This window comes from Globicephala melas, chromosome 5 (genome assembly GCF_963455315.2).
Source record: "Globicephala melas chromosome 5, mGloMel1.2, whole genome shotgun sequence".
NCBI lineage: Eukaryota > Metazoa > Chordata > Mammalia > Artiodactyla > Delphinidae > Globicephala > Globicephala melas.
This window is the reverse complement of record NC_083318.1, coordinates 114,749,805-114,767,780: the sequence shown is the minus strand read 5'-3', so window position 1 is coordinate 114,767,780 and position 17,976 is coordinate 114,749,805. Positions and strand designations below refer to the sequence as shown.

The window sequence follows — 17,976 nt, the reverse complement described above, 5'->3', positions numbered from 1 at the left end:
GGGCTCGAACATCATTTTTTTCAACTTGCAGCTTTTAGCAATTAGCACAATCTTGCTAAAACTCCCATTTACATAGGAGAAGCTGCGTTATCACTGCGAAGTTTAGAAAAACGGGGCGACAAGGTAACAACTGTATTATGCTTTATCTGTAACAAATCATGTCCCCCGGAGGTTCCAGTGTATTTTAAATTAACGTCAAAAGAAAGAAATCTTCACCCCACCAAATGGCAAATACAGGAATTTCAACTGTTCTAGTACAACAACCCTAAGTAAATAATTATTAATTTCTTACTTTCCAACCTACTGGTCGACCAGAAACACAGAATTGCTGATGAAATTACACTGGGAAGGAGTCTCCCTAATACATATCTTGCTTTCATCCTCCAAGCACACCAAGTTACAGAACTGAAAACAGCTTTTGATTCATATTAGTATTTTGAGTAGAGTCTCTAAAAATTATTTTTAAGCAGCAGCGAACTAAGGATGGGATATGACTTGGTAAGTACTATTATTTACATAACTTTTCTTTCCATGTTCTTTTTTTTTTTTTTCTTTCCATGTTCTTAAAGTCATACCTTTGAATTTTAAAACACACTAAATTTCTATCTGTTCTGAAGGGCATGGGGCAGATAGGAGACTGGGTGGGAAAAAAATCCAAAATACATGAATTTCAAATTATAACCCATTTTGCCAACATTTGATAGGCTGAAATGACATTTGGATACTAATAAAAATTATTTGTTTGCCTTAAGAACTTAGATTAATTACTGTAACATTCCATTATGAGATTTTTCTATTTCTAAAATCTTATTGCTACTCTATTGGTACAGAAAAATATTTTTAATGGTTCTTAAAGAATATAGTACAAAAACACCAAACAGTGCAAGGTCCTCTATTAGGAAAGAATAGCTATTTCGATCAATTAACAGAAGTGCTTTGAATGTCATTAGAACCCATTTAAAATTATGACCTACAGCATCTTAGAAAACAGCACTGTTTTCCAACAATTTGCAGGCATAATCAGGAGAGGGGGAGTGTATTTAATAAGACAGGTACACGGCTAACATCCGCAAACAAACTCACACACAACACAGGAATTTTAGCCAAGTAATCCAATCATTCCTGAATTCACTGCAATAATGTGATATTGCCGCCATCAGGCTAATTATAACCCATGCAGGAAGCAGCCCAGGTGGCTTGCAAGTGATGGTATCAGAATGTGAATATTTTAGAAGAAATCAAGTACCTGATAGTTTCATGAGAAGTTCAGATGCTGCTTTGACTGACATATCCCGCCTTAGTACGTTGCCCTTTGCTTCCTGGGGCTTAAGTGTGTCCTCAGAGATGCTCGGGGCTGGTACTTCAGACTCGGGGCTGAACACATAGTTGGACCGAGGCAACGTGGCACTTAGAGCCTCCTCTTCCTTAGGCTCCTCTTTCACTTTAAAATTAAGATTCATGGGTTCCTTCTGATTTGCAGCTGTCAAAAGAAGAAAAGGATTACACACATATACCTGTATGAAAGGCCAGTCCCACTCTTAGCTGTTCCCAACTTAATGAAGTACGTAATGCATGATCATATCTTGCTAACACAGGAGGGACCACAACCCAATCAAAATAGGCTGAGCCCTGAGCACAAAAATACAAGTCACTCCATGAGCGTGGGACTTAGAAGAGTGCGGGCTTCTGAATCTTCGGAACCTATCATATTTTAGGAAGTGCTGCCTCTACAAAGTGTTTGGGCATTTCCTCTGTGGTTTCCAGTGTCTTCTTTCCTGTATACGCTGCTGCCTCTCTGACCTATTAGCACTCTCCCTACCTAATCCTATTATAGAATAATGCTTTCAGACAGTTATTCTGCCATAAAATATTGAATATACACGAGTCAGAGGCAAAAACCAAAGCAAAAACCTAGAATGCGGTGGTCAGGTGAGGATGGAGAATTTGCCAAAGAGAAAAGCTCAGAATGGAGATATAACACTTTTGCCTTATTATAAGCTGATGCCACCGTCCCACAAACAGTGGGGCATGCACCTGTCATTGCCTTTCTGGTCACTGTCTGTAGCCCAAGTTATCTCCGAGTCCACAATGGGCGTTTTTAAGAGAAAAAAATTTTATTTTGGAATAATTTTAGATTTGCAGAGAAGTTGCAAAGAGGGGTCAGAGAGTTCCCAGACATCCTTTACTCAGTGGTCCCTAAAGTTAACACCTTACGTAACACCATGGAGCATTTGTCAGAACGAAGAAATTCACATTACTATGATCTAAGATCCAAATTTTATTCAGATTTCACCAGTTTTTCCACTAATGTCCTTTTTCCATTTCTAGCATGGTTGGCTGGTGTGGAGTGTGTGGTCAGGGCAGAGCTAACTGGCCTATTATGGGATAGATTCTTTCTGTGGCTTGGCTACACCTTACCAGGCCTTCACTCACTGAGCTACATACTACTTCCTGGTCTTTCTTGGGAAAAACCAAGAAGGAAGACTAGCAGCCGCTTTTCCCACTTGCACTTTCACAGCCATCTTGCCCCTTTAAAGGGCCACATAGTAGGACCTTTAAGTTGGTTAATTTAGGTGTGCTGGTATTTTAAGAAACAAGATCTCATCCTAATACAGAGTTCTTAGAAAAGCTTCTTAGAATGAGCCTTGGGCTTCCCTGGTGGCGCAGTGGTTAAGAATCCGCCTGCCAATGCAGGGGACAAGGGTTCGAGCCCTGGTCCGGGAAGATCCCACATGCCATGGAGCAACTAAGCCCACGCGCCACAACTACTGAGCCTGCGCCCTAGAGCCCATGAGCCACAACTACTGAGCCCTCACGTCACAACTACTGAAGATCCCACGCCTAGAGCCCGTGCTCTGCAACAAGAGAAGCCACCACAACGAGAAGCCTGCGCACCGCAATGAAGAGTAGCCCCTGATCGCTGCAACTAGAGAAAAGCCCGCGCACAGCAACAGAGACCCAGTGTAGCCAAAAATAAACAAAAATAAATAAATAAATAAATTTATATATATAAAAAAAAAGAATGAGCCTTAAGCCCACTCTTGCTTAACAACAACAACGACAAAAAGGATGAAAATAAAGCCCCAAAGGGTACGCCTATCAACCCCCTGCCCACCATCTACCTCCAGCCAATACATAGACACAAAGTCCTTTCTTTATACCTTACGCCCTTCTAAGAATATCCCTTCTGGAGTCACGAGTTCACACAGACCAGCATATTTGGGAACTGGACCCCAGAGGGCTAAAGTGACACTTGGAAGTTTTACTACCAGAAAGATGAAGAGCTGAGACTAGAACCCACGTGCACAGGCTGCCCACCCTGTGTCCCCTGCCTAGCTCCACTACACCACTCCTCCATCTCTGGTCCCTGTGTTATAACAACACCTGAATGGAACTTGACCTTCAAGTCTTTGCTAAAATACCACCTTCTCAATGAAGACCGCAACCATCCTGATCAAAACTGCGACGCCCACCCCACAGTACCCGCAATCCCCCAAACTCTCTTACCCTACTCTAATTTTCCTTTTTTTAAAAAAATTTATTCATTTATTTATGTGGCTGCGTCGGGTCTTTGTTGCGGCATGCGGGGTCTTTCGATGCCGAGCGTAGGCTCTCTAGGTGTCGCACGTGGCTCCGGAGCACGTGGGCTCAGTAGTTGTGGTGCGCGTCTTAGTTGCCCTGCGACATGTGGGATCTCAGTTCCCTGACCAGGGATCGAACCTGTGTCCCCTGCATTGGAAGGCAAAGTCTTAACCACTGGACTGCCGGGGAAGTCCGTAATTTTCCTTTTTATCCAAAATACTTATCACCAGAAAACGTCTTGTTATGGATTGAATTGTGTCTGCCCCACCTCCCCAAATACAAATGTTGAAGCCCTAACCCTCACTGGGACTGTATGGAGATAGGGAGAAAATTAGGTTAAACGAGGCCATCAGGGTGTGGCCCTAATCCAATATGACTGGTGTCCTGAGAATAAGAGAGACACAGAGGATGTGCAAACACAGCGGAAAGACTATGTGGGGACAGAGCAAGAAGGAAGCCATCTTCAAGCCAAGGAGAGGCCTCAGGAGAAACCAAACCTGTCAGCACCTTGATCTTGGACCTCCAGCCTCCAGAACGGTGAGAAATACATTTCTATTGTTTAAGCCACCCAGTCTGTGGTATTTCGCTACGACAGCCCCAAAGACTAATCCATACTACATAATTTTCTTATTTATTATGTTATGGTCTATTCCTTCAACTCAAAGGTAGGCTTCATGAAGGCAATAATCTCTGTTTTAATGCTGATGTGTCTCGAGTGCCTAGAACTGGGCCTGGCACGTAGCAGGAGCTCAACATATATTTGTTGAATAAATAAAATAGGTTGGTCACAAATCAGTGACATCTGTTGGCACTCCATTATTACCTGTGGTAAACAAAAGCTACGAATCCCAAAATATTCCACCAAAGGCAATCGGAAGTGCCTTCCTCAAGTCTGATCATGAGATTGGGGATAAGACCTTCCAGATAAAGTTAAAAGCTCTGCTACTACACCACAGCGCTTACTGAGGTGTCTCTGAATGATCACTTGGACTCTGGAATTACTAAAGGAGGAACCCAGAAAAATCTCAAAGAAAGTGCTGAAAATCTAGCCCTCTGGGGACAGTGCCATTGGCATCTGAGCCCAAGGGAACAAGGACAGTCTCTAGAGCAATCTTCAAGCATGTATTTTGGGCCTCTACAGAAGGTAGCTCCCAAGAGGATTCTGTTTATCTAGCACATTTCTCCCCTTTCAACCACTTCCGGAGGGAGGGAGTCGTTGCTGTCCACCTCCTAAGCCTTTCTTCCAGAATCCTTCATAAAACCCTAAGCCTTTCTTCCAGAATCCTTCATAAAACCCTTTCCAAGAGCATCCTAAGTTAGTCACGATAGAGTAATTAAATGGTGTGCTGTCGGGGACTTCCGTGGCGGTCCAGTGGTAAAGAATCTGCCTTCCAATGCAGGGACACAGGTTCCATCCCTGGTCGAGGAACCAAGATCCCACACGCTGCGGGGCAACTATGCTCACGTACCACAACTACTGAGTTCGTGTGCCTCAACTAGAGAGCCTGCATGCCACAAACTACAGAGCCCACGCTCTCTGGAACCCGTGTGCCATAACTAGAGAGAGAAAACCTGCACACCACAACTAGAGAGAAGCCTGTGCACCGCAACAAAAGATCCCGCATGCTGCAACTAAGACCCAACGCAGCCAAAAAAATAAATTTTAAAAAATAATAATAATAAAAAAAATGGTGTGCTTTCTATTAAGTCTTTAATTTTGATTCTTTGGGTAGGAACAATATAAAGTGAATGGTTATATATTTTTAAAAACGCTTCAGGCTTGCATCTTTTATTTTTGAAACTTTAAAATATTCTAAGGTGAGCCTAGGAAAGAGATAAGAAACTACTAAGGCCCTAGAAGCAAATCCTAACTGCTGGAGCCAATGCTCTCTGAAGATATGAGTAGCTTCTGGGAGCATTAGTCAGAATATGTGCTACATAAGACTTAAGGAAAAAAAAAAAGATATTTGGCATTATTGGTACAACCCAGATTTAACAGAACTGTAATAAGACACTTTTAAAAAATAATAGGCAAGCTGTATGTTGCTGTTTTATAAATTTGCAAGGTACTTCATACCTGGTTTTCATTCTGACAATGTTAAGAATGGCATAAAACTAGTAATGTGCTAGGGAAATGTAAATATGGCTAATGACATATCAAAAAATATCTGGGAAACACTCATTTGTCCAAGTTTTAGTTTCCAAACATTCGGATCTAAATAGATGATGTAAAAATAGCAATAAGAAGGCTACCCTGCTTTTTTTCAATTACCAGAAATATTTACAGAGAATAGTGCATAAAGCCCTATATTTTAAAATTAATATGACTGCATAATTGCCATCTTTTTTTATTTATCTTAATTTAAAAAATTGTTTTTCTACAGGGAAAGGTGAAACTAAAGTTGTTTTCTCTTTGGGGAAATTGCTAAGAGAAAAGCAGTAATTTATGACTCACTGCCTGGTCTTTACTTCATTCTTACCACTAACAAGAAGATCTGTGCACATATGGAATTCAGTTTGTAAAGGACTTTTCACAGCAAGTATCTTGACTTCCGTTTATGTATCGTCAAGCTTCCAGACACTCCACTTAACTCAGTGAGGAAATCCCACTAACCAAGAGGTCCCTTCTCTCACTGTTCAAACATTTTGCGACCTGAGAAAATTATGATTAAAAATTATGTACATCTGTAAGTTCATGTGCTCGATGGATTTGGGCTGCCGTTGAAAGGAAACAAATCAGCTTTTTCTAAATCAGGATTTAGAAAGGATTCAAGACAAAGGCTGATATGCGAAAGGAACGGGAAAGCCACTGGGATAAAATGATTCCAAGTTTCTAATTCTAATAGGCCAGCATTAATGAGTTGTAAAAGGAACCCGTCTTTCCGGCGAGGTGTCCTCAGTACACTTCGAGATTCTGTCTAAGCCCCTCTCATCCCCACCCCCAGGACAACGCTGTATAACTTCCTTAAAGACCATTATTTGCTTCAATAATGCACACAACTAGCATTTGAATAGTTATACAGGAATTGATCCTTCCATCAACCACAGGATACAGGCATTGTTACTACCTTCATCTTGCAGGGGAAGGAACTAAGGTCCTAAGAGGTTAACAGACTGACTTCTCCAAATCAGAGACACTGGACTTCAGGGCTTCTGGCTGAAAATGCACCCAAGCGCTCTCCTTTCTCTCCAAGATAGTCCAAGCGCCTTTAAGAAGGAAACTAACTCAAGCAGTTGCACTGTGGGCTCTGGGCAGAAGTGATACGGTGTGAATTAAGTATCGTGAACGAGAAATGAGGAAGGGTGGCGTGTAACCTGAAGGAAAGGCATGTTTTCTGGTAGGGAAGAATTTTATGAAGATCTAAGAGGGTGGAAGAGAAAGAAGGGACTGCGACATGACTGTTCTGCTTTGTCTGTTTCCTCTGGGGAAGGAAAACGACACTTTCCTTGAGTTTAATAAGACCGAGCTCTCTTTCAGTTCAGAGTCTGCTGAACTGGTACATGAAAAAGCTAGGCCATTGAGAATTTTACTTACTAGCTCCCCCTAAAGCAGAGCTAAGGACCCTTGGACCTGGAACGGACTGCAGATTTGGTGGTTTTCAAACAGTGTCCCAAGGAACCAACCCTAGGATAAGCTTCTGGGGTTCCAATAAATGTCGGTTTCCAATGTAAGCTTTTAAAATTATTGAAACTAATTTAAAATTTTAAAATGTGGACCCTCAGCTCTGTTATATATAAAATGTCAACTCACTGGAAACCACTGATGGGTTAACTTGAGTTAACAAGTTAATTCAGTCTTGTGTATCACTTGTGATGCAGTTCTCCCTGCCTCTTAGGAGTGGCAGAGTTCTAGTAATGTGTCATTAATAAGGAAGTGATTGGCTATACACTAATCTTTCCAAAAATTCAGGCCTGTGCATGTTAAAACTGTACAGTTATGGTACGACTAGGGTCTATAGGTATGCCTCGAATCGGGCTTTCTCAACCTCAGCACCACTGACATTCTAGGCTGGGTAATTTGCTGTGGGTGACCGTCCTGCAAACGGTAGGACGCTTAGCAGTATCCCTGATCTCTACCTACTAGATGCCAATAGCACTTCCCAGTCGTGGAAACAAAAGTTTCTCTCGACATTGCCTTACTCTCCCCTGAGCACGCCTCTGGTTGAGGACCACTGCCTTAAATTAGGTGCCAGGGTAGTTTCAAGTGTATCTGCTTTGGTGAAGCTTCTGATCGTGGCTAACAGCCACACAGAAATATGTAGATATACACATATTTGGTTCTGTTATTTATAGAGCACAAAATATGGGCCAGGGAGTATGCTGTTTCCTTGGATTAATTTATCTGATCCTCTCAACGACCCTCTGAAGTAGTTACTATCATTATCTCCATCTTGTGGGTGAAGAATCTGAAACTAGCAAGATTAAATAAACTTCCAAATAACGGTTAACTGAGTGATAACCAAGTAGCTAAAATAGAATTATCGATGGCTTTAGTACCTGCTGAAAGTTTGGGGTGCTTTTGTCTGCCCTTTCTTATGATAAGGAATAACGGCAATTGCTAAATGTTGTCAGCTTTGAAGCAAAAACTTTTTATTATTGTACTCTTCTTTCAAGCAGCTGAATACATTTAACTAAAGGGATCCTGAGATTACAAGGTGAATTGTTAAAAATCTTATCTCATTTGCCACAATGTCCCTGTGTAAATGGTATTTCTTGAAGCTGCAATCAGCAAAATAAATTTAGAAATACACTAGATGCTTATACTGCTGTAAGACCCCATCTTAACATAACACTAATTTCATGTGTGTGGGAGTATCACTTAGCAACTTTTTTCTAATTGTTGGACTTTTAAAATAAATAAATATAATACGTGAGAACCTAAAAACTGAAGTTAAATTTAAAAATACATTAAACTACATATTCTTCGTGTTTTGTATATTGAGTCTGCCCTTAAGATTTTGTTTGGAAAAAAATGGGTTTAATGTTTGAAAACCAACCAACAAAATGAAAACCATTACTGTTTTCCACTCCTTTATTTTACAATAAGAAAACACAGTCTCAGAGAATGATATGACCTTTTTAAAACCACAGCTCATTCATGATAGAATCAGAATCAGAGCTCAACTCTCTAGATTACAAACCAGGGCTGTTATAACTACCCAAGGTCCCTTGTAAGTGTATGTAAGGAAGTATGATCCGTCTGGGGACCTGGGATTTTTTTGACAACTTGATGCACTTTGGGTGAGAAGAAAATAGATTGCCTTCGGAAATCATAAGGAAAGCCGAGATTTCATTAAATAATAATTAATAACAGTGAAGCCTATTATATTCAAATAGAAAGTTTAAAACATTAGCTAAATATTTTCAAACCTTGCTCTCTCATAAGGTAAACTACTTAATTGGCCTTAAGTAGTTTTATACTTAGTGTTTAGCGGAGTTTTAACCATCTTATATGTCTCATTATATTTCATTATATCTTTCATCCGCACCTGAGCTAATCCTTGGTCACACTTCAGTGTCTGTGTCTGCAGACTAGGGCCGCGCAGGTCCCCTGTGACAGCTACTGAGATTATAGACATAGTGACAAAGGGAAGACAAAAGAGCCTTTGGAGCAGGGAGGGTAATAACGATAAGCAGTGCCACCGAACTTTAAAATAAATAAATAAGGCTTTTCTCCGTGAACGAAACTACTAGAAGCCGCACATAATAAGCAAGAGCAGCTATCTGCTGGAATCCACTTAACAGACAGGATATCTCTCTTGTCAAAAGCAGGAAGGACCAGTCCTGGAAAACCGATCAAGCCTCTAGCCGGGAGGAGATGGGAGAGAAAACTGCATTTGAAATTCACGCTATTAACACATCCAAAGAATGAGCTGTAGGAACAGCCGTGGAGTGATTTGCATGTAAGAACAGCTTGAGGTGACTTGAGACTGGAAAAAAAGAAAACCTAAAGATTGGATCATATATTTCCAACGCTCTTCAGGGAAGTCGGTGACCATCTGCCCCAAATGACATCTGCTCTTGACTGTTACACTTGTCATTTCAAATGACTGTACTGACATTCTGGTTCATACATTGGTATTTTAATGCGTTTTTGTCTTTGTGGAACACCCAGTGAGTCTGAAGCACTCTGGGCGTTGCAAGGAGACTGCAAAATGGTCCTCATGGTCCCTTCTGCCTGCAAACCCACCCCCTTTGCCATGTGACTCCACGGCTCTTCCCATCAAGAGGTGGAGCAGATTATCCCACCCTTTGAATCTGGGTTGAAGTGGCTGGATTTGGTCACTGGAAGGTGGTGGAAGTGATGCCGCTGGACCAGCTCTGAGCCCAGCCTCCTGGAGCACTTCTGCTGTCTCCTTTGGAAGCCAGCTGCCATGTGGGCGAGCCCAAGCTAACACACTGAAGGATGGGACACCCTGGGGGACAGAGAGAAGCCCTCCCAGCTGGGACCCACCTAGACCAGCCATGCCCTGGCAACCTGGCAAGGTGCTGCAGATGGATGAGTCAGCCCAGAAGAGACCAGAAAAAGCACACCGGTCAGCCATGCCCAACTGCCAGTCCCCAAACTCGTAAGCTAAGTAAATGGCTATTGTGTTGAGCTGCTAAACTGTGGACTGGTTTGTTACTTAACTCCCTGTGTGACCGACTCTAGTTCCTAGATTTGGCCCCAGAAGCTGAGGTCCCGGCCAACGCCAAGGTGCTCACACCCTTTGAGGCTCCCTTTGAACAGCCTGTTTTCTTCCCATGGACCACCTCTTTCTTCCGTACTCTTTATGGCACTAGGAGCTGGTTGTGACTTTGTAAATCTTTTTTTTTTAAAGTTAAATCTTTATTTATTTATTTTTGGCTGTGTTGGGTTTTGGTTTCTGTGCGAGGACTTTCTCTAGTTGTGGCAAGCGGGGGCCACTCTTCATCGCGGTGCACGGGCCTCTCACTATCGCGGCCTCTCTTGTTGCGGAGCACAGGCTCAGCAGTTGTAGTTCACAGGCCCAGTTGCTCCGCGGCATGTGGGATCTTCCCAGACCAGAGCTCGAACCCATGTCCCCTGCATTGGCAGGCAGATTCTCAACCACTGCACCACCAGGGAAGCCCTTTAAATCTTTTTTAAGTGAAGTAATACCACAACCTCTGAAAACCTGCCTCCCAGAGTGTATATGACTAATGGAATACCTTTCTTATCATCTACCACAGAATACATTGTGGATGATACAAAGATAAAGACATTATAAAGGAAACATCATCCCCTGCCGCTGCCCCTCCCCCCCCTTAGCAATCTGAAACATAGTTGAAGAGGCAAGGCTAAGACACAAGCAGTAATGCAAGGATCAACTTGGATGTTAAGATTCTAAGTATCACTGGAGCAGGCAGTAGCGGTGGATATCACAGCAATAAGGTGCAATGTTGCTAGAAATTCTCTACAAAGATACAGAACCACTGGGGGTCAGAGGTGCATTAAACTAGTTATTTTGTGGGGTTTTTTGGGCCACACCGCACAGCATGAGGTATCTTAGTTCCCCGACCAGAGATCGAACCTGTGCCCTCTGCAGCGGAAGCGCAGAGTCCTAACCACTGGACCGCCAGGGAAGTCCCTAGTTATTTTGGTTTAAATAACATTATTAATTCTTTTTAGAACCCCCCTCCCCCATTTTACCTAACAGGAGGAAGATTTATGGAACTCCATGGTTCCAGTGACCGGACTCCTGGAACATGAGGGAAGGCAGGTAAATGGAAATGGGGGGCAGGGGGAGTGAGTACCAGCTGGTGAAGACTCAGCATTTTTCTTGAGAGGAGTGGGGATACCATTACTCAGGAGAAGGAAGCCAGGCAGGGGCACAACCTGATGCCAGAGGTATCAGAAGAGTCCATTAACACCTTGGAAGCCTGGCGGAGGGGAGGGAGGGTCCTGGGGTGGAGGAAGCATCCGGGAGAGAGCTGGTGGGCCAGGAAAGGCCGCCCTCGAGGGATGGGTTGTGGGTGTATTTTGAAGACACACAAAAATTTAACCAGATTAGTGACTGAATTAGCATGCATTAAAAACGATGTCATGGTTTGAAGCCAAGGAAAATAAACAGTGAAGCAGACGGAGGTCAAAAGACAGTTCACTCAATTGACCAAAAAAAAAAAAAAATTAGGTAATAGCTTATTAAGTGGTTACGAGCCAAGCTTCACAGTTAGGCAGCGTTGAATCTCTGCTCTATCCCTCAGTCGCCGAAACCTACTAAGCCTCAGCTTCCTCATCTATGAAATAGGTTTAACATTAACAGGGCTGTTGGGAGGGTTAACTGAGAAATTACATCAAGTTGTTGGCACCGCCCCTGGCTCACTGGAAACCCATCTGATTAGTAATAAGGTAAGGCTCAGGATAACAATAGTAGAAGTTGTAACAGCAGTAACAACAGTAGTGAGTGGAAGAAAATGTACTTCTGAGGGAAGGAAGAAAATGACCTGGATTCAGTTGTGCAGAAACATAGAGTTTGAACAATTTTCCCAAGAGTCTATCAAGATTAAACAACCACTGTGCGGACAATTCTGCAATGAGATGAGCTCTATCCAGCACGGTGAGGAAAGAAACGTCTGGATTCCAGTGGCAACCCTTCTAACGCTACTGACTTCCAGTCTTGGTTTCCTCAACTACATGCTTGTTACGAGCCATTGAAGACACACTGTAACTGGCTTTACTGTTACTACTCTATCTGCACTAAGCAATGCCTGAAAAGCCCACAAGTATGAGCACAACTTCCGGTGGCATCTAACATACGACGTTCAGAGAATGGCTCCCTTGCCGGGGACTCTGACTCTACAAAAACAAGGGCAGAGAACAGAGCCAACCTCCAGTTTCACCACTTCCTTACTTTGTGATTTGGGGGAGGGGATGCTGGAGCCTGGCTGCCTGGATTAGAATCCCAGTCCCACCATTATTAGCTGTGTAAACGTGGGCAAGTTCCTTAACCTCTCTGTTTTCATCTGTGCAATGGGAATACCAACAGTATCTTCCTCTCGGGTTGCTATGAAGTTCAAACGGGTTAAACAGCAAGGAGCAGGCACTATGTAAGTGATTGTTAAGGAAAAATCATAAACAATGAGTCAGTGTCACAAAGTCTCCATCCCTGGAGGCCTGAGCACGTGAGTGTGTCACTCCAGGTCCCACTTTCTTGTTACGCCACCTGCTCCCTTCTGTGACTCAGATCAGCCCTCAGCCCGTGGAGGAGCAAGTCACTGAAAAACAGGAAAGAGTCACACTCTCCCTCTCAAACGGATCACCCACCAGGTTCGGTAAAATCCAGGATTTCAATAGGACATTCGAGCTGCCTCACACATGAGGGCCCACAATGTGGCGTCTGACACCAGGAATTTTAGTCAAGTGATCAGTGAGTGCCCATCATGAGAAAAGCCAGGCAGGGTTAGAAAAGGGACAAACTGAAGATACAGAGGAAGACTGCCAAAAATAAACCCACTGGGGGAAGGCACACTTGGGCGTGGGGAGGGCCCCAGCTAATGGCACTAAAGCCTGAGGGCGTGAATGGCGGAAGGCCAGCACTTCCTTGGTAGAAGGATGCTAAGATGTCTGACAGAAAGCCAATCAGAGCCATCCGGTAATAAGGATGCCTAGTTAACGGGCATCTCCCGGCCCCCTCCTTCTTCAGCAGCACAAACAAAGGTATCACAGGATAAGGAGCTGCCCTTTACAGACAAACCGTAACTACAGATGCATAACATTATGGGAAAGAGATGAAGGTGGCAGAACAAAGGCCCACGGGAAACCGCAAGATACAACACAAACATTCACCAGCTCCCCTTCGTTTATTCAAGAGAACCTTTGCCATTTTACCGCTGAGCTCCTAACACATTCGAAACAATTCAGCTTGGACCCCTCTGCAGGTCACTGTTTTCCGAAGTCCACCTCTCATGGTTAAGATGTTTCGGCCCCAATTTTATGAAATTAATAGAATATGGGAGACAGGATACATTTTTTGGGCCAGTTTCCAAACTAAAAATAGTTGAAATGACTTGTATCTTTTATTTTCAAAAAACCAAGTACAAAAAGATAAAAAGATATTCCCAGCCAACAACTGAGGTGCCAAGTTTCTGTCAACTGCTTGGTTCTAATTTGGAGAGTTAGACTTAAATGTGATATCTTGAAAAGTGTAGTTTTCAGAAAGAGAAATGATGTAAGCCCACAGCAGGCAACTTTTAATCAGGCGTCTAATGATGATACTCCCAGTTCCTAGATGTTCTAGATGAGTCTCGAGACTTTCTAATTCTAACTGGAGAACATCAAGATGCTTCTTTTAATTCTCCTGTCATGTGGCTCCACGAGGCAAAACATGGGGCTGAATGACCATGACTCACCCAGGCCTCCAGTTCATGTTAACCTTGACCTATAGTGAATGTCTCAGACCCATCCCAAACCACCAGGCACCTTTTCATGGTCTTGGATAGAAAGTGAGGGAAGAGAGTTGCACTGAAAAACTATAGGGGTACTGAAAAAACAACAAACACAAAAACAGGTACCAAATTTATCTTCCACATCAGTGGTCCTTAGTCCTGGCTGCATTTTAGAATCGTTTGAGGATTTTAAAGAAAACACCAATGTCTAGGGACGTCCCTGGTGGTCCAGTGGTTAAGACTTTCACTGCAGGGGGCGCAGGTTCAATCCCCGGTTGGGGAACTAAGATCCCGCATGCCACGCAGTGTGGCCAAAAAAAAAAAAAAGAAAAAGAAAACACCAATGTCTAGGTCTAGGTCCTATCCTAGACCAACTGAATCATAATTTCTGGCAGTGGGGTTGGACCCTGGCATTTAAAAAAAAAAAACAACTCCCCAGGTAAGTCTAATGTTAGTCAAGGTGAGAACTGCTACTGGATAAAGGAGAGAAGGCAGAGAAACAGTAGGAATTTAATCTCCTCTCCCCTGCATAGCCCCAGTCACGCGGCTACTGAATCCCTTGCCCTGACATGCGACAGTCTGCATCTGCCTTTTGGCTCTCAAGAAAGATCGATGCAAATATGCAGGGCTGCAGCCCTCAAAGGCCTGCCTCCTAGGCTGAAGCTTGGAGCAGAGTTTGCAAAATTATCTTTTCCAACAGCCCAGAAAGCCAGCAGCAGGGACTGTCCCATCCTCTTCCCTGAATCAATTATGGTGCTGAGCCTGGAAAGCCTTGGTCCTAGGGAACAAGGCTAATCTTGAAGGACGAAGGAATGTTAAGTGTGGGCTCAGGCAGAAGAAGAGTAGACGGTTCGGGGAAGGGGTTTGATTTCACAATCACAGACACTAGGAAACCTCAAAACGGGGGTAGGGAGGGAAGGATTTAGAGTCTTTTTAAAAGAAGATTCCAGGGCTTCCCTGGTGGCGCAGTGGTTAAGAATCTGCCTGCCAATGCAGGGGACGAGGGTTTGAGCCCTCTGCTGGGAAGATCCCACATGCTGTGGAGCAACTAAGCCCGTGCGCCACAACTACTGAGCCTGCGCTCTAGAGCCCGCGCGCCACAACGACTGAAGCCCGTGCACCTAGAGCCTCTGCTCCTCAGCAAGAGAAGCCACCGCAATGAGAAGCCCGCGCACCGCAACGAAGAGTAGCCCCCTCTCGCCGCAACTAGAGAAAGTCTGCGCACAGCAACAAAGACCCAACGCAGCCATAAATAAATAAAATAAATTTAAAAAAAAAGTAAGCATCCTTTACACATTTATAAGGTTTAAAAAAAAAAGAGGATTCCACCAGTGATTTTTAATCCAGTGGGAGCAAGAAAGACTCCCCTTAATCACCAAGCAAGAAAGAATCAAGTGTTTTCCATCTCTCTTTTGGAAACAAGAAGGTATGGACACGCTTGAATTTGCCACTGTGCTCCGGTTCTGCAGACTGTGATGTGGCTGGCACAGAGACTCCCAGCCCCCGTGTCCACAAACAGCTGCACCCTAGAGTCCCAGCAGGTGCACACACAGAGCCCAGCTCAAAAATTCATGGCAAGAACAATGGCGCCGTTATGATGCCTAGGGACAAGGCCTGATGCTAACCCGACATCTGATAAGGGAAAGAGCTAGAAACTCAGGCACAGCTCCCCGGGATCTGGCCTTGTGGTCCCGGGATCACAGTCACAGACACAGCCAGGTAGAACACCACAATGACGGGAGCTATCAATTCTAGAGCCTGACCAACGAGAGTGAGTGGAAGAAAAAGAAATAAATAATGCCTCCCCACCTCCGGAAAATGTATTCCTTTCCTTTTCCCGTGGGCTGCGTTGCCACTGTCACCAAGTTTACATTTACATCCAAATATGCACACACACACAAAAATTACCAATGCATCTCACTCCCTGGTGACTTTGTAACAGGTTGCTAGGTAACAGTGCACACAAGTCAGGTTTCAGGACCTCTAGTAAGCCACCATAAAATAGCTGCGCGGGCCTTTTGCATAAACAGCGTGCATTTGTTATCTGTTTTCTTATGCCAACTGATCAGTCAGTAAATACTGCGACTGCCAAACCCGTAAACAAGTCCCCATCAATAGCCGACTGAGAAAACAGATCACAGTATAAGGCCTGGGTGCACAGTTTTTCACCCCAACCTACCGACTGGCTTCTCCTCTTGTGTTTTTCCTGTCTGCAAGCCTGGCTCCCAGAAGCCACAGGCCTTATCTTGTGCTCCCTGAGACTGGGTCTGGGGCTAATTACAGCCTGATGCCGGGCACTCACAGCTGAGCTCAGCAGGAATTGTGTCCCATCAAACCTTCCTCCACCCCCACTCACCTTCCTCAGGATTAAAAACTTTCTGGAGTCCTGGAGTAAAGGGAGTACCCTCTTCCTCAGAGTTACTAACCCCATCCTGAGTTTCCCCTGTCTGCTAAGTAAGGAAATGTCCCCCGTTTGTTTCTAAGCTATGCTAAGTGAATATGCTATTGCATTCCTTGGGAAAGTGCTAGAAGAGCCCAGAAAAGGAGCCCTTTTTGCTCTGACATTGGTGGGAGAGACCATCAAAGAGGAACCAGAGATCTCCCAGAAGTGAAAACTAAAGGATCAGCAGCGAAAGGAAAACCAGAAGCCTAAATTTCCCCCACGTTTTCAAAAATGTTTAAATACAAAAAGCAGAGTCTCAAAGATCACACGTCCCCCTAGGTTGGGATACAAGAGGAGGAGACAAGGGAAGACCGTTCTTCACTGCCACGGTTGAATTTCTGACACCCGATCATTTCTGGTGTAGGACGAGCTCACTCATCTTGCAGGGTGGGATGCCTCCCTGTAACATTTCCATCTCAGTTCTTTCTGCGGTGCCTCATTTCCATCCCCTGCCTTTCCTCATTTCTCCCAACCAGCGCTGTGCACTCCTGAGGGGCAAAGACCTGGGGTGGTGGGGACATTCCAGAAGACCTGACTGAAGTGTCACTGAGCAAAGGGACTTCAGAGTGAAGCAGAACCTCGAATTCACCTGGCGATGACATTTAGTGAAATGCAACTCACAGTCCATTTAAAGGAAGGTGGTGACCAATTATTCTCCATTTAAAAGGGTATTGTCAATCTCCAAAGAGCTGAAATGGCATTTGGAAATCATCCTGGGGACTGCCATCTTCACTGAAAGATAGAACCAATTCTCAGCCGACCTTTCCCCACCCTCCACACCTCTTTTAAAATTTAAAATCAGACATTAAAAAATATAATGAGTAGCAGCACAGACCCACAACATGTTTTCTCATTCCAAAACGTCAGGAAAAACAGCGCTCCCTCAGCATCTCTACACCCCCTCGTTCAACTCCACAACTTAAGGAATTGAGGGGAAAAAAAAGAAAAAAACTAAAAGAAACATCATGCATAATCTGATGGTGAAAGCGATATCAATTAGTAATAAGTTTTGAAAACATACTCCATCTTTTTTCTAAAAGGCACTGGGGCAGTTGCAAAAGAATGTTTAAAAAAAATTTTTTTTTTTTTAATTACACTTTACACTTTACATGAGGTACCTGGAGTACTTATGTTCATAGAGACAGAAAATAGAATAATGGTTACCAGGGGCAGAGGGGAGGGTGGAATGGGGAATTCTTGGTTAATGGGTGCAAGGTTTCAGTTTGGGAGGATGAAAAAGTTCCAGAGATGGATGGTGGTGATGATTACACAGCAATGTGAATGTACTTAATGCCAAAGAACTGTATACTTAAAGATGGTTCAAATGATACATTTCATGTTAGGTATATTTTACCACGATAAAAAAACTTTCCATTAGAGAAAACAAAATTTAAAGATAATTTTATCAGTTGCTCAAATTTTAAAACTCTATAATTCCTAATAGTAGTCTCTGTGTACATGTCCTTTAAAAATCTTTTAAATCAAGGCAATAAAGAACTTGAATAACACAACGCGAGATGACCCGTACAAGCACTTTAAAGAACCCAACGGAGAGACAAGTTAAA

The 17,976-nt window shown here is 43.6% G+C and overlaps 1 protein-coding gene across 6 annotated transcripts in view; it reads right to left on the bottom strand.

Moving 5' to 3' along the window:
- Positions 1-17,976, bottom strand: part of ZNF827 (zinc finger protein 827) — a 179,499-nt gene that overhangs the window by 106,796 nt on the left and 54,727 nt on the right. For all 6 annotated transcript variants that reach the window (XM_030878154.2, XM_060299708.1, XM_030878155.2 and 3 more), the window contains exon 5: positions 1,247-1,480. In XM_030878154.2, the coding sequence (XP_030734014.1) occupies positions 1,247-1,480 (234 nt within the window). The remainder of the gene's footprint in view (positions 1-1,246; positions 1,481-17,976) is intronic.